We start from the raw sequence: 16,370 nt of genomic DNA on the forward strand, positions 1-16,370 counted from the left end.
CAATGCCCACCAACACTCCCTGAGTGGAGATGGTACCCTTTCCCCAAAGCCCACCAACACTCTCTGTGTGGAGTTTTCACCCTCTCTCCGATGCCCTCCAACACTCACTGAGTGGAGTTTGTACCCTCTCTCCAATACACGGTATTGGGGGTAAGGTATTGATGTGGATAGAGAATTGGTTAGCAGATAGGAAGCAAAGAGTGGGAATAAACGGGACCTTTTCAGAATGGCAGGCAATGACTAGTGGGGTACCGCAAGGCTCAGTGCTGGGACGCCAGTTGTTTACAATATATATTAATGACTTGGATGAGGGAATTAAATGCAGCACCTCCAAGCTTGCGGATGACACGAAGCTGGGCGGCAGTGTTAGCTGTGAGGAGGATGCTAACAGGATGCAGAGTGACTTGGATAGGTTGGGTGAGTGGGCAAATTCATGGCAGATGCAATTTAATGTGGATAAATGTGAAGTTATCCACTTTGGTGGCAAAAATAGGAAAACAGATTATTATCTGAATGGTGGCCGATTAGGAAAAGGGGAGGTGCAACGAGACCTGGGTGTCATTATACACCAGTCATTGAAAGTGGGCATGCAGGTACAGCAGGCGGTGAAAAAGGCGAATGGTATGCTGGCATTTATAGCGAGAGGATTCGAGTACAGGAGCAGGGAAGTACTACTGCAGTTGTACAAGGCCTTGGTGAGACCACACCTGGAGTATTGTGTGCAGTTTTAGTCCCCTAATCTGAGGAAAGACATCCTTGCCATAGAGGGAGTACAAAGAAGGTCCACCAGATTGATTCCTGGGATGGCAGGACTTTCATATGAAGAAAGACTGGATGAACTAGGCTTGTACTCGTTGGAATTTAGAAGATTGAGGGGGGATCTGATTGAAACGTATAAAATCCTAAAGGGATTGGACAGGCTAGAATCAGGAAGATTGTTCCCGATGTTGGGGAAGTCCAGAACAAGGGGTCACAGTTTGAGGATAAAGGGGAAGCCTTTTAGGACCGAGATTAGGAAAAACTTCTTCACACAGAGAGTGGTGAATCTGTGGAATTCTCTGCCACAGGAAACAGTTGAGGCCAGTTCATTGGCTATATTTAAGAGGGAGTTAGATATGGCCCTTGTGGCTACGGGGATCAGGGGGTATGGAGGGAAGGCTGGTGCATGGTTCTGAGTTGGATGATCAGCCATGATCATAATAAATGGCGGTGCAGGCTCGAAGGGCCGAATGGCCTACTCCTGCACCTATTTTCCATGTTTCTATGTTTCTATGTCCTCCAACACATTTTGAGTGGAATTTGCACCTTCTTCCCAATGCCATCCAACACTCTCTGAGTGGAGTTTGCACCCTCACCCCCATACCCTCCAACACTCCGTGTGGAGTTTTCACCCTATCTCCGATGCCCTCCAACACTCTCTGAGTGGAGTTTGCATCTCTCTCCGATACCCTCCAACACTCTCTGAGTGGAGTTTGCACCCTCTTCCAATGCCCTCCAACACTCTCTGAGTTGAGTTTGTACCGTCTCTCCGATGCCCTCCAACACTTTCTGAGTTGAGTTTTCACCCTCTCCCCAATGCTCTCCCACACTCTGTGTGGAGTTTCACCCTGTCGCCAATGCGGACCAATACTTTCTGAGTGGAGTTTGCACCAGCACTCCAATGCCCTCCAACACTCTCTGAATGGAGTTTGCACCCTCTCCCGATTGCCCTCCAACACTCTCTGAGTGGAGTTTGCAACTTCTCCCCAATGCCCTCCAACACTCTGTGAGTGGAGCTTTCACCCTCTCCCCAATGCCCTCCAACACTCTCTCTGAGTGGAGTGTGGACCTTCTCCCCAATGCCCGCCAACACTCCCTGAGTGGAGTTTGCATCCTCTCTCTGATGCCCTCCAACAGTCGCTGAGTGGAGTTTTCACCCTCTCCCCAGTGCCCTCCAACACACTCTGAGTGGAGTTTGTACACTCTCCCCAATGCCCTCCAACACTTCCTTAGTGGACTTTGCACCCTCTCCCCAATACCCTTCAACACTCCGAGTGGAGTTTTCACCCTCTCTCCAATGCCCGCCAACACTCCCTGAGTGGAGATGGTACCCTTTCCCCAAAGCCCACCAACACTCTCTGTGTGGAGTTTTCACCCTCTCTCCGATACCCTCCAACACTCATTGAGTGGAGTTTGTACCCTCTCTCCAATACACGATATTGGGGGTAAGGTATTGATGTGGATAGAGAATTGGTTAGCAGGCAGGAAGCAAAGAGTGGGAATAAACGGGACCTTTTCAGAATGGCAGGCAGTGACTAGTGGGGTACTGCAAGGCTCAGTGCTGGGACCCCAGTTGTTTACAATATATATTAATGACTTGGATGAGGGAATTAAATGCAGCATCTCCAAGTTTGCAGATGACACGAAGCTGGGCGGCAGTGATAGCTGTGAGGAGGATGCTAAGAGGATGCAGGGTGACTTGGATAGGTTGGGTGAGTGGGCAAATTCATGGCAGATGCAATTTAATGTGGATAACTGTGAAGTTATCCACTTTGGTGGCAAAAATAGGAAAACAGATTATTATCTGAATGGTGGCCGATTAGGAAAAGGGAAGGTGCAACGAGACCTGGGTGTCATTATACACCAGTCATTGAAAGTGGGCATGCAGGTATAGCAGGCGGTGAAAAAGGCGAATGGTATTCTGGCATTTATAGCGAGAGGATTCGAGTACAGGAGCAGGGAGGTACTACTGCAGTTGTACAAGGCCTTGGTGAGACCACACCTGGAGTATTGTGTGCAGTTTTGGTCCCCTAATCTGAGGAAAGACATCCTTGCCATAGAGGGAGTACAAAGAAGGTTCACCAGATTGATTCCTGGGATGGCAGGACTTTCATATGAAGAAAGACTGGATGAACTAGGCTTGTACTCGTTGGAATTTAGAAGATTGAGGGGGGAATCTGATTGAAACGTATAAAATCCTAAAGGGATTTGACAGGCTAGAATCAGGAAGATTGTTCCCGATGTTGGGGAAGTCCAGAACGAGGGGTCACAGTTTGAGGATAAAGGGGAAGCCTTTTAGGACCGAGATTAGGAAAAACTTCTTCACACAGAGAGTGGTGAATCTGTGGAATTCTCTGCCACAGGAAACAGTTGAGGCCAGTTCATTAGCTATATTTAAGAGGGAGTTAGATATGGCCCTTGTGGCTACGGGGATCAGGGGGTATGGAGGGAAGGCTGGTGCAGGGTTCTGAGTTGGATGATCAGCCATGATCATAATAAATGGCGGTGCAGGCTCGAAGGGCCGAATGGCCTACTCCTGCACCTATGTTCTATGTTTCTATGTTTCTATGTCCTCCAACACATTCTGAGTGGAATTTGCACCTTCTCCCCAATGACCTCCAACACTCCCTGAGTGCATTTTGCACCCGCTCCCCCATACCCTCCAACACTCCCTGTGTGGAGTTTTCACCCTATCTCCGATGTCCTCCAACACTCTCTGAGTGGAGTTTGCATCTCTCTCCGATACCCTCCAACACTCTCTGAGTGGAGTTTGCACCCTCTTCCAATGCCCTCCAATACTCTCTGAGTTGAGTTTGTACCGTCTCTCCGATGCCCTCCAACACTTTTTGAGTGGAGTTTTTACCCTCTCCCCAATGCTCTCCAACACTCTGTGTGGAGTTTTCACCCTGTCGCCGATGCCAACCAATACTTTCTGAGTGGAGTTTGCACCAGCACTCCGATGCCCTCCAACACTCTCTGAGTGGAGTTTGCACCCTCTCCCGAATGCCCTCCAACACTCTCTGAATGGAGTTGTCACCCTCTCCCCAATGCCCTCCAACACTCTGTGAGTGGAGTTTTCACCCTCTCCCCAATGCCCTCCAACACTCTCTGAATGGAGTTGTCACCCTCTCCCCAATGCCCTCCAACACTCTCTGAGTGGAGTGTGTACCTTCTCCCCAGTGCCCTCCAACACTCTCTGAGTGGAGTTTTCACCCTCTCCCCAATGCCTGCCAACACTCCCCGAGTGGAATTTGCACCCTCTCTCCGATGCCCTCCAACAGTCGCTGAGTCTAGTTTGTACTCTCTCCCCAATGCCCTCCAACACTCTCTGTGCGGAGTTTTTACCCTCTCTCCGATGACCTCGAACAGTCTCTGAGTCGAGTTTGTACCCTCTCTCCAAAGCCCACCAACACTCTCTGAGTGGAGTTTTCACCCTCTGCCCAATGCCCTCCAACACTCTCTGAGTGGAGTTTGTACTCTCTACCTAATGCCCTAATCAACACTCTCTGAGTAGCGTTTGCACCTTCTCCTCAATGCCCTCCAACTCTCTCTGAGTGCAGTTTCTACCGTCTCCCCAATGCCCTCCAATAATCTCTGAGTGGAGTTTTCACCCTCTCTCTGATGCCCTCCAACACTGTGAGTGGAGTTTGCACCCTCTCTCTGATGCCCTCCAAAATTCTCTGAGTGGGGTTTTTTACCCTCTCCCCAGTGCCCTCCAACACTCTCTGAGTGGAGTTTGCACCCTCTCTCCGATGCCCTCCAACGCTCTCTGAGTGGAGTTTTCACCCTCTCCCCAATGCCCTCCAACACTCTCTGAGTGGAGTTTGTGCCCTCTCCCCAGTGGCCTCCAACACTCTCTGAGTGGAGTTTGTACCCTTTCTCCAATGCCCTTCAACACGTTCTGATTGGCATTTGCACCCTCTCCCCAATGTCCTCCAACACTCTCTGAGTGGAGTTTGTACCCTCTCCTGAATGCCCTCCAATAATCCCTGAGTGGAGTTTGTACCCTCTCCCCAATGCCCTCCAGCACTCTCTGAGTCGAGTTTGTACCCTTTCTCCAATAACCTCCAACACTCTCTGAGTGGAGTTTGTACCTTCTGCCCAATGCCTTTCAAAACTGTTTCAGTAGAACTTTCACATTCTCCCTGTAGACCTCCAGCAGCGACTGAGTGGAGTTTGCATAGTCTCCCAGAAGACCATAAAACATAGGAGCAGAAATAGCCCATTCAGCCCATCGAAAGTGCTCTGCCATTCTATCATGATTGATGTCAGATCCCACTCAAACCCTTGCACCTGTCTTCTCACCATATCCTTTGATGCCTTGAGTGATCGAGTAATGATCACCTTCCTCCTTAAATGTACCCACAGACTTGGCCTCCACTGCATTCTGTGACAGAGTATTCGACAAATTCAGTAATCTCTGGCTAAAAAATTCCTCCTTACCTCTTTTCTAAAAGGTCACCCCTCAATTTTAGGGCTGTGCCCTCTAGATCTGGATACTCCAACTTAGGAAACATCATCCCCACGTCCACCCTATCTAGTCCTTTCAACATTCGGTAGGTTTTGATAAGATCCCCCCACCCCACTCCCGCATTCTTCTACATTCCAGTGAGTACAAGCCCAAAGCTGCCAAATGCTCTTCAAACAAGAGAAAATCAGGAGATCCTGTAAATCCGAGCAACACAAACAAAATGCTGGAGGAACTCAGCAGGCCAGGCAGCATCTATGGATAAGAGTACAGTCCTCCCACCTTTTAAATCTACTGGTCATAGAACCATAGAACACTACAGCACAGAAAACAGGCCGTTTGGCCCTCCTAGTCTGTGCCGAAACATTATTCCGCTATTCGTTAGCTTTTTTTCTCCAGTCCTGCCGAAGGGTTTCTGCACAAAACATCAACTGTACTTTTTTCCATAGATGCTGCCTGAAATGCTTCTCATATGTTAACCTTTTCATCCCTGGAATCATCCTTGTGAATCTCCTCTAGACTCTCTCCAAAGACAACAGATCCTTTCTGAGTTATGGGGCCCAAAACTGCTGACAATACTCCAAATGTGGCCTGACTAGTGTCTTATAAAGTCAGCATTATCTCCTTGCTTTTATAATTGACTCCCTTTGAAATAAATGCCAACATTGTATTTGCCTTCTTTACCAAAGACTCAACCTGTAAATTAACCTTCTGGAAGTCTTACACGAGGACTCCTAAGCCCCTTTGCACCTCTGATGTTTGAACCTTCTCCCCATTTAGATAATAGTGCACACTATTGTTCCTTTTACCAAAATACATATCATATATTTCCCAACGTTATATTCCATCTGCCACTTTTTTGCCCACTCTTCCAATTTGTCCAAGATCTGCTGTAATGGCATTGCCTCCTCAACACTACCTACCCCTCCACCTATCTTTATATCAACCACAAACTTTGCCACATAGCCATCAATTCTATTATCTAAGTCACTGACAAACAATGTGAAAAGTAGCAGACCCAATACTGATCCCTGAGGAACACGATTAGTTACCAGCAGCTGACCAGAAAAGGCCCTTTTATTCCCACTCACTGCCTCCTGCCTGTCAACCATTCCTGTATCCATGCCAGTACTTTTCCTGTATCACCATAGGAATTTGTCTTGTTAAGCAGCCTCATGTGTGGCACCTTATCAAAAGCCTTCTGAAAATCCAAGTAAATGACGTCCGCTGCCTCTCCTCTGGTTATTTCCTTGAAATACTCTAAGAGATTCATAAGGCAAGATTTCCCTTTACAGAAACCATGCTGACTTTGACTTATTTTATCATTAGTCTCCAAGTATCTTGAAACTTCGTCCTTAATAATACTCCAACACTTTCCCAACCACTGAAGTTAGGCTAACTGGTCTATAGTTTCCTTTCTTTTGCCTTCCTCCCTTCTGATTGGAGTGACATTTGTAATCTTCCAGCCCTCCGGAACCATGCCAGAATCAAGTGATTCTTGCAAGATCATAACCAATGCATCTGTTATCTTTTCAGCAACCTCTCTCACGACTCTGGGATGTAGTCCATCTGGTCCAGGTCACTTATACACCTTAAGACTTTTTTAGTTTGCCTAGCACTTTTTCCTTTGTAATAGCAATGGCACTCATTCCTGCTCCCTGACACTCACAGACCTCTGGCACACTGCTATTGTCCTCTACAGTTAAGACAGATGTAATGTACCCGTTAAGTTCATCTGCCATTTCTTTGTTCCGCATTACTACCTCACCAGCATCATTTTCCAGTGGTCCAATATCAACTCTCACCTCCCTTTAACTCTTTATATAACCGAAAATACTTTTAGTATCCTGCTTTATATTATTGGCTAGTTTGCCCCCACATTTCATCTTTTCCCTTCTTATAGCTTTTCTAGTTGCTTTTTGTTGGATTTTAAAAGCTTGCCAATCATTCAACTTCCCACTCACTTTTGCTACCTTATAAGCCCTTCCCTTGGTTTTTATGAAGTCCTGAACTCTTCTCTTGCCAGTCACAGTTGTCTACCCTAGCCATTTGAGAACTTCTTCTGTGGGACATATCTATCCTGCACCTTGTGAACTATTCCAAGATACTTCAGCCACCTCTGTTCTGCTGTCATAGCCACCAGTATCCTCTTCCAATCCACCTGGGCAAGCTCCTCTCTCACGCCTCTGTAATTTCCTTTATCCCATTGTGATACTGATACATGTGAGTTATACTTCTCCCCCTCAGATTGCAGTATGAATTGAAGACACTCTACCAATTGATCTGCAACACTGCCTAAGTGCACTTTGCACATTTTTCCCAAAGACCTCCAGTGCTTTTTGAAAGGAGATTGCACATTCTCCCTGATGACCTTCAATGTTGTTTGAGTGGAATTTTCACATTCCCCTGATGACCTTGAACATTATCTGAATAGAATTTACACACTCTCCCCAATTACCTCCAACACTGTCTCAGTGCAGCTTGCACACTCTCCCCAAAGATCTCCAACGCCGTCTGAGTAGAGTTTCAATGTTTGCTTTGATGATATGCACGTTCCACATTCTCCCCAAAGATCTCCAACTCTGACTGAGTGGAGTTTGCACATTCTCCCTGTGATCAATGCATTTTCTCCATGTTCACCAGGTTGCTCCCACACCTGAGGTTGTTATGTTTATTGACCACTGTAAATTGCCTCTAGTGTGTAAGTGCACACTAGAATTGCGGCCGAGTGATGGGTATACGAGAAAATAGAAGATGATCGGTGTAAACAAATATGCAACGGTTAGCACAGACTCAGTGGGCAAAAATTCTGTGCCCCTGTTATTAAAGTCTTACTCATTTTGCAGGGGAGCAAAGAATCTCTTAAAAAATAGGGAAGTTTGGCACAAATGGAAGAACAGCACAATGGTCATCTGGTCTAATAGGACACGCTGCAGAGGCTTTGAGACAAGCCTATCAGAATGTTTCCAACTGGCGGACATTGGAAGACCACAGGATGGCTGCGAGGGAATGCATATTGCCGCAGTTCAATGTTACAATCATCCTCCAGGTTTTTGATTGTTTTTCATTATATGCCATTGATTAGAGAGCTTTGTGCCACTGTGCTTGAATTGCCAAGGAGACCATTAGGAAACTCTCAAGTCGAGATGCTTTCTTGCTTATCTTTCAAAGGTTTCAAAGGTACATTTAATGTCAGAGAAATGTGTACAGTATACATCCTGAAGTGCTTTTTCTTCGCAAACATCCACGGAAAACAGAGGAGTGCCCCCAAATAATGAATGACAGTTAAATGCTAGAACCCCAAAGTCCCCCCAGCTCCCCTCCCTCCTACGTGTAAATGGCAGCAAGCAATGATGCCCCCTTCCCCCACCGGCAAAAAAAAAGCATCAGCACTCAAGTGTGAGTAAAGCAACAGCAAAGACACAGACTTGTAGTAGTCCAAAGACTACATTGTTCACGTGGCATTCGACATACCTCAGGCTCTCTCTCTCCCTAATAAGGGAGAAAGAGGTGTCTCTGTTTCACCGTGAGAAGGGAGACATAACAAACAACTCGCTGGTTTATGATAAGAGTCCATTGCATCGCTTTTTCCGAGCTCTGTGCCCAAAGATCTCGGGTCTCTGGGCACACAGCCTTAGATCTTCCATCTCCCACGACACACTGATCTCCTGTCCGAATACCGACCTTCAATCCGCCCATTTCCAGAGCCACGAAATCTTGGCCCTCCGAAGGCGAGCTAAGCTCTTAGGCTGAGCCCTTGGCGTGCCGAATAACGGCCAGTCGTGAAACCCCGAGAGTAGGTCCCATTCCTGCAAAGAACCGTAGTCAGCATGTAACTCCAGGTCAGGGTCTTCAAAAGAACCCTGAAAGGAAAAAATAGAGATATTAAAGATGGAAATAGAGCTGTTTCCGAAGATGCAAGCAAAGGAGTCGCCGTTTCCTCAGAAGATTCAAAGAGGAAAATCAGAGAATATTTGTGGTGGATTTCTGATTCCCAGACAGTGCTCAGTTATACACAGAAGGCAATGTCATCAATGAAACTGAATGAGTTATGCCAGGTTACAATCATCCAATCAAGCTATAAGTATAATTTGAACTTCACTCAGAATTTACCTGTGACAGTCATTCACCAGTTCCCAGTCTGGCAAGTGAGATATTGAATTATGCTGTCACTACTTTTAATATGACTTAATATATTGCTTTTGCTAAAATTGTTCCTTTCTTTTGTTACCAGATAAGAATTGCAATAATAATGAATTTAAATGTGTAAATGGCAAATGTATCCCACTGATGGAAGTTTGCAATGGCATTGATGACTGTGCTGACTTAAGTGATGAGCTGTGCTGTACAGGTATAAGTACACAACCTTGATCTCTTCTACTCATGTCACAGGGGTTTTGATATTAGCTAATGTTCTGTAAATTCATATACGTTATACTCTTTCATATACATTATACTCTCAGCCATTCAGCATTCACAGGGAACGGGAGGTACTGGTTCAATCATATGCTATTTACATGAGAATTAATCAAAAATAATTACTGTACATCATACGTTAATTTTCTATGCATAAATCTTGAACCAACCTCATGCATTATATGTCATATCCTCACCCACTAAAAAGCAGTGTTTTAAACTGCAAATCTATATTCCAGGGATGTGACTGACTTCCAAATGATTGATTGTTCTCACCACCACATGTGATTGCCAAATCCTTAAAGAGATGCTCCTTCTAATCAGCCTGCAACTGCACTGCCATTATAAATAAACTAATACTGTGTTCTCACATATATTTTCAGTAATGCTTAAAATAAAGTGCGCTGCTCGGGCTTGTTTCTATGAAATAAATATTGTTACTGGTTGCACAAGAATTCCAGATGTATGATACTGGATAAACAAGCTTTATTTGATTTTATATTGCCCCTATGATATACAAGAAGTTCATCCCATTGAATCCATGGCAACACACCAAGCAATCCTATTCCTTCAATTAATGTTTCTTACTTTCTGCACAGTTCATATCAGCTCTCCCCAACACACCAGGAGCAATATATTCAGAAAGTCAGAATGCATGGGATCCAGGGAAGTTTGACCAGGTGGATTCAGAATTCGCTTGCCTGCAGAAAGCAAAGGGTCGTGGTGGAGGGAGTACATTCGGATTGGAGGGTTGTGACTAGTGGTGTCCCACAAGGATCGGTTCTGGGACATCTACTTTTCGTGATTTTTATTAACGACCTGGATGTGGGGGTGGAAGGGTGGGTTGGCAAGTTTGCAGATGACACAAAGGTTGGTGGTGTTGTGGATAGTGTAGAGGATTGTCAAAGATTGCAGGGAGACATTGATAGGATGCAGAAGTGGGCTGAGAAATGGCAGATGGAGTTCAACCCGGAGAAGTGTGAGATGGTACACTTTGGAAGGACAAACTCCAAGGCAGGGTCCAAAGTAAATGGCAGGATACTTGGTAGTGTGGAGAAGCAGAGGAATCTGGGGGTACATGTCCCTGAAAGTTGCCTCACAGGTAGATAGGGTAGTTAAGAAAGCTTATGGGGTGTTAGCCTTCATAAGTCGAGGGATAGAGTTTAAAAGTCGCGAGATAATGATGCAGCTCTATAAAACTCTGGTTAGGCCACACTTGGAGTACTGTGTCCAGTTCTGGTCGCTTCACTATAGGAAGGATGTAGAAGCATTGGAAAGGGTACAGGGGAGATTTACCAGGATGCTGCCTGGTTGAGAGAGTATGCATTATGATCAGAGATTAAGGGAGCTTGGGCTTTACTCTCTGGAGAGAAGGAGAATGAGAGGAGACATGATAGAGGTATACAAGATATTAAGAGGAATAGATAGAGTGGATAGCCAGTGCCTCTTCCCCAAGGCACCACTGCTCAGTACAAGAGGACATGGCTTTAAGGTAAGGGGTGGGAAGTTCAAGGGGAATATTAGAGGAAGGTTTTTTATTCAGAGAGTGGATAGTGTGTGGAATGCAGTGCCTGAGTCAGTGGTGGAGGCAGATACAGTAGTGAAGTTTAAGAGACTACTAGACAGCTATACGGATGAATTTAAGGTGGCGGGTTATATGGGAGGCAGGGTATAAGGGTGGGCACAACACTGTGGGCCGAAGGGCCTGTACTGTGCTGTACTATTCTATGTTCTATGTTCTATATAATAGCCAATTTAACCTACCAATGGACACATTTTTGACATGTGGAGGGAAAGCTGAGCACCTAGGAGAATTCCACACGATCACCATAACAGGCAGCAACATCGATCAGAATCAACCCCATTTCGTTAGAGATATAAGGTAGCAGCTGCTTGTTCCCCTGTGCCAGGGAATATCATCAGTGCAATGAAAATGTAACCAAATGAGCCCATGGCATTTCCTCAAGCTTGATATCTTTTTCTCTTGCTAAAATAGATTGCCACCATTCTTATTCCTGCAAGTCCGGCGTATGTATTCCAAATTTTTCATTATGTGATGGCGAAGATGATTGCTTGGATGGAAGTGATGAGAATAACTGTATTGGTAAGAAATAATATTCAAGATTACTCTCTCTCTCCCTCCATAATGCTGCCAGATTCAAGGATATTTCCAGCATTTACAGTTTAATTCTGGCTCTGAGTGGTTAGCTTGTGACCAGAATTCCAAAGAAATTGGAATTATAATTTTTCCCCATACAACAAAAGAGGAAATGTCCCTGACTCTGGACTCAGGAACATTCTCTGTAGATGTAAATTTGTATGATCAAAGACCCTTTGACAGAACTGGGAAGGTTAGATAGTAAGTCTGTTAAGCAATAGGGAGGTTGGAGGATGGGAAAGACATTTCATAGGGTAAAACCTGGATGATCATAGGGATAATCTGTAAACAAGGTTATCTGATCAATGAGTGAGTGGAAGTAGAGAATGAGGTTATAGACGATTAGCCATGCTGCATATGTCACAATGGCGGGGGCATAGGGAGCAAGGGTGGACCCAAATGCAAGACACATCTTGTGAGGTTAATTAAATTTAGTTTACTGTTCAATATCAGGAGAGCTAGGCAGAAGCAGGAGTAGCGAACTGGACAAGGACTGAGGACTATGACTAGGCTGGGACCAAGAGTCTGGGCTAGGACTCTGGATCAGCTCTCAGAACTACAGGAGACATGAGAGGCTAGGGTTTGGACTCCGAGCCCGATACTGGGCAAGGACCCAGTACCTGGGTCTTGCCTCGGGCTCGGACCCCAGAACCAGGCATGGACATGGCATGGGCTAGGGAGAGGAGAAACATGGGAACACAGAGCCTCGGTCTTGGGAGAGCAGGTACATGGAACCATGGACACATACACAGAACAGAGAGCCGGGACCCCTCCTTGGGTACAGGACAGAGGGCCAGGACTCACACACAGAACAGAGAGCCGGGACCCCTCGTTGGGTACAGGACATACAGCCTGGACTCATGACCCTCCGCGGGGCAACGGCAGGATGGCCTGACTTACCCCACGGAGGCGAGGACAAGACAAGACAAGACCAACGCGAATGAACACCAGACAGTACCTACCTAGCTCCGGCAATGGAACTAGACGGAAGTGCAGGCGGGGGGTGCAGACGAGGGCTAGAGGTGAGAGGGGCAGAGGAGGGATTCAGACAAGGGGGTAGGACAGTAATCACAGACCGCCAGGGCCAGGACTTGTCTCAAAACTGGGAAGCCGCCAGGGAAAGGACTTGACTTGGAGCTAGAGTGCCGCCAGGGCCGGGACTCGACTTGGTGCTTGAATGTCACCAGGACCAGGACTCGACTTGGTGCTTGAATGCCGCCAGGACCAGGACTTGACTTGGTGCTAGAATGCCGCCGGAGCCAGGACTTGACTTGGAGCCTCCGGGTAGTGGCGAGCTCTCGACTCGGCCTGGGAACAGTAGACAGCGGTTCTTGTTTCCCTCCAGCGGGTTAACTGACAGACCCACCTCGGTGAGGAAACTTTGCAGGCTTGCTTTGGCGAGGTAACTGGACAGGGTTGCTCCGGTGAGGAGAGGCGAATTACTGGCACTTGCTTCGGCAGAGACTAGGCTTGCTCCAGCCAGATGGCATGGGCACACCGTACCTTGGATGACTTTGCAGACGCTCCCGTGCCAAACGGCTGAAAGCCGGAGACTATAAACTACTGGTTCAGCCGAGCGTTAATTGCCTCTAATCACCAAAGCCAAGGGACATGGGAAAACAGGGAATCAACGGTCCGGATCGTAACATAAACAAGGTAAATTTAAAGGGACCCCGATCCAGACCATGACAGCATAGACATGGGCCCTTCTCTGCCGATATTTTTGCTCATCAATCTAATGATAGTCACCCATGTTAGGGTCTTCAAATTCTTGCCTTTTCAAATATTTGTCTAAATGCTTCTTCAAAATAGTAACTTTATCTGATTTCACCATCTCTCCCAGAATCATGTTATAGATATCAAATATAAATATCATTTCACACTCAGATCCTCTTTAAAAATTGTTCCTCTCATCTCAAGTCTATGCCCTCTTGTTTTTGATACCTCTACCATAGGAAAAAGATTTAACTAGCTACCCTTATTGGACAAGCGATCCCTATTGAACTAGCTTTACTTATTGGAAATGCTACCCTTATTGTAACATTACCTTATTGGCCTAGCTGCCGTTATTGGCCTTCCTATCCTTATTGGAAACACTACTGTTATGGAATACCTACCCTTATTGGATTAGATGCCCTTATTGCACTTTCTACCCTGATTGGGCTAGCTCCTGTCATTGGATACTTTACCCCTATTGGACCAACTACACTTATTGGACTGGTTACCCTAATTGGACTAGCTACCGTTATTGGCCTCGCTACTGTTATTGGACCAGCTGCCCTTACTGGACTAGCTATCCTAATTGCATTAACTAACCTCACTGGACTAACTACCCTTATTGGATTAGCTGCCCTTGTTGGACTAGCTGACCTGATTGGACTAACTACCTTTATCGGATTAGCAACCCTAATCCAACTTACTTCCCTTATTGAGCAAGCTACCCTTATCGGTCTGACTCCCACTATTGGAAACACTACCATTATGTACTATCTACCCTGAATTGGACAACCTACCCTTATTGCACTAGCTGCCCTTGTTGGACTAGCTGCCCTCAATGCACTAGCTAGCCTCATTGCACTAACTACTCATATTGGCCTAGCTGCCCATATTGGCTTAACTACCATTATTGTAGATGGTACCCTTATGGCCGAGCTACCATTATTGGCCAAGCTACCCTTATTGGATTATCTGCCCTTATTGGACTAAGCACCTTTATTGGATTAGCTACCCTAATCGGACTAACTACCATTATTGCAGTACCTCCCCTCATTGGACTAGCTACCCTTATTGAAAACGTTAACCCTATTGGACTAGCTACCTTTATTGGACTAGTTCCCCTTATTTGCCTACCTACCCTTATTGGAATTGCTACCGTTATGGACTAGTTACCATTATTGAAAACCTTACTACCCTTACTGAAAATCTACCGTTATTATACTAGCTACCCTAATTGAATAACTACCCTGATGGCAGTAACTACCCTGCTTAGACTAGCTGCCCTCATTGGCCGAGCTACCTTTATTGAAAACTTTACCCTTATTGGACCAGCAACCCTTATTAGACTAGCTAACTTTATTGGACTAGCCACCCTTACTGGAAATGCTACTGTTATGGTCTAGCTACCCTTATTGGACTAGCTGCCCTTATTGGTCTTGCTACCCTTATTGGACTAACTACCATTATTGGAAACGCTACCCTTATGGACTAGCTACCCTGAATTGGACTAGCAGCGCTTATTGGACTAGCTGCCTTTGTTGGACAAACTACCCTCATTGGACTAGCTGCTCTCATTGGAAACTTTACCCTATTGGACTAGCTACCCTATTGGAAACACGACCCTCAGTAGACTAGCTACCCTTTTTGAAAACCTTACTCCTATTGAACTAGCTACCCTTATTGAAAGCATTACCTCTACTAGACTAGCTGTCCTTATTGGACTAGCTACCCTTATTGAAAACATTACCCCTGTTGGATGAACTGCTCTCATTAACCTAGCTGCCCTCATTGGAGTAGATGACCTTTCTGGAGTAGCTACCCTTATTGGAAATGCTACTCTGATTGCAACGTTACCCTTGTTGGCCTAGCTACCTTTATTGAAAGGGTTACCCCTATTGGACTTGCTACCCTTATTTGCCTAACTACCCTTATTGGACTAACTACTCTTACTGGAAATGCTCCCCTTATTGGAGTTGCTGCCCTTATTGGACTAGCTGCCTTGATTGGCCTAGTTGCCCTTACTGGCCTAGTACCTTTATTGAATACCTTACTCCCATTGGACTAGCTACCCTTATTGGACTAACTACCCTTATTGGACTAATTACCCTTACTGGACTAGCTGCCTTTATTTCACTAGCTGCACTTATTGGACTAGCTACTGTTATTGGACCAGCTACCCTCAAAGCACTAGGTATCCTCAATGCACTAACTACCCTCATTGCACAATCTATCCTGCTGCCCATTGTTGCTACGCAGGTTGGCTCTGTGGTTAAGAAGGAATATGGAGCATTGGCCTTCATCAGTCGTGGGATTGAGTTTAAGAGCTGAGAGGTAATATTGCAGCTATATAGGAACCTGGTCAGACCCCACTTGGAGTACTGTGCTCAGTTCTGGTCGCCTCAGTACAGGAAGGACGATATTGTTATGGACTAGCTGCCCTTATTGGACTAGCTACCCATATTAGACTGGCTAAACCTATTGGCCTCACTACCTTTATTGACCTAGCTACCCTTAATGGACTAATTAGCCTTATTGGAAACGCAAACACGAGGAAATCTGCAGATGCTGGAAATTCAAGCGACGCACACAAAATACTGGTGAACACAGCAGGCCAGGCAGCATCTATAGGAAGAGGTACAGTCGACGTTTCGGGCGGAGACCCTTTGTCAGGACTAACTGAAAGAAGAGATAGTAAGAGATTTGAAAGTGGGAGGGGGAGGGAGAGATGCAAAATGATAGGAGAAGACGGGGGGGGGATGAAGCTAAGAGCTGGAAAGTTGATTCTCAAAAGGGATACAAGGCTGGAGAAGGGAGAGGATCATGGGACAGGAGGCCTAGGGAGAAAGAAAGGGG

The 16,370-nt window shown here is 46.0% G+C and overlaps 1 protein-coding gene across 1 annotated transcript in view; it reads left to right on the forward strand.

The window, feature by feature from the left end:
* cfi (complement factor I) overlaps nt 1-16,370 on the forward strand; it is a 235,399-nt gene that overhangs the window by 148,449 nt on the left and 70,580 nt on the right. Inside the window, exons 5-7 of the mRNA XM_072254679.1 lie at nt 8,074-8,276; nt 9,462-9,578; nt 11,640-11,747. Of these exons, the coding sequence (XP_072110780.1) occupies nt 8,074-8,276; nt 9,462-9,578; nt 11,640-11,747 (428 nt within the window). The remainder of the gene's footprint in view (nt 1-8,073; nt 8,277-9,461; nt 9,579-11,639; nt 11,748-16,370) is intronic.

Source organism: Mobula birostris, chromosome 4, assembly GCF_030028105.1.
Source record: "Mobula birostris isolate sMobBir1 chromosome 4, sMobBir1.hap1, whole genome shotgun sequence".
Taxonomy (NCBI): domain Eukaryota; kingdom Metazoa; phylum Chordata; class Chondrichthyes; order Myliobatiformes; family Myliobatidae; genus Mobula; species Mobula birostris.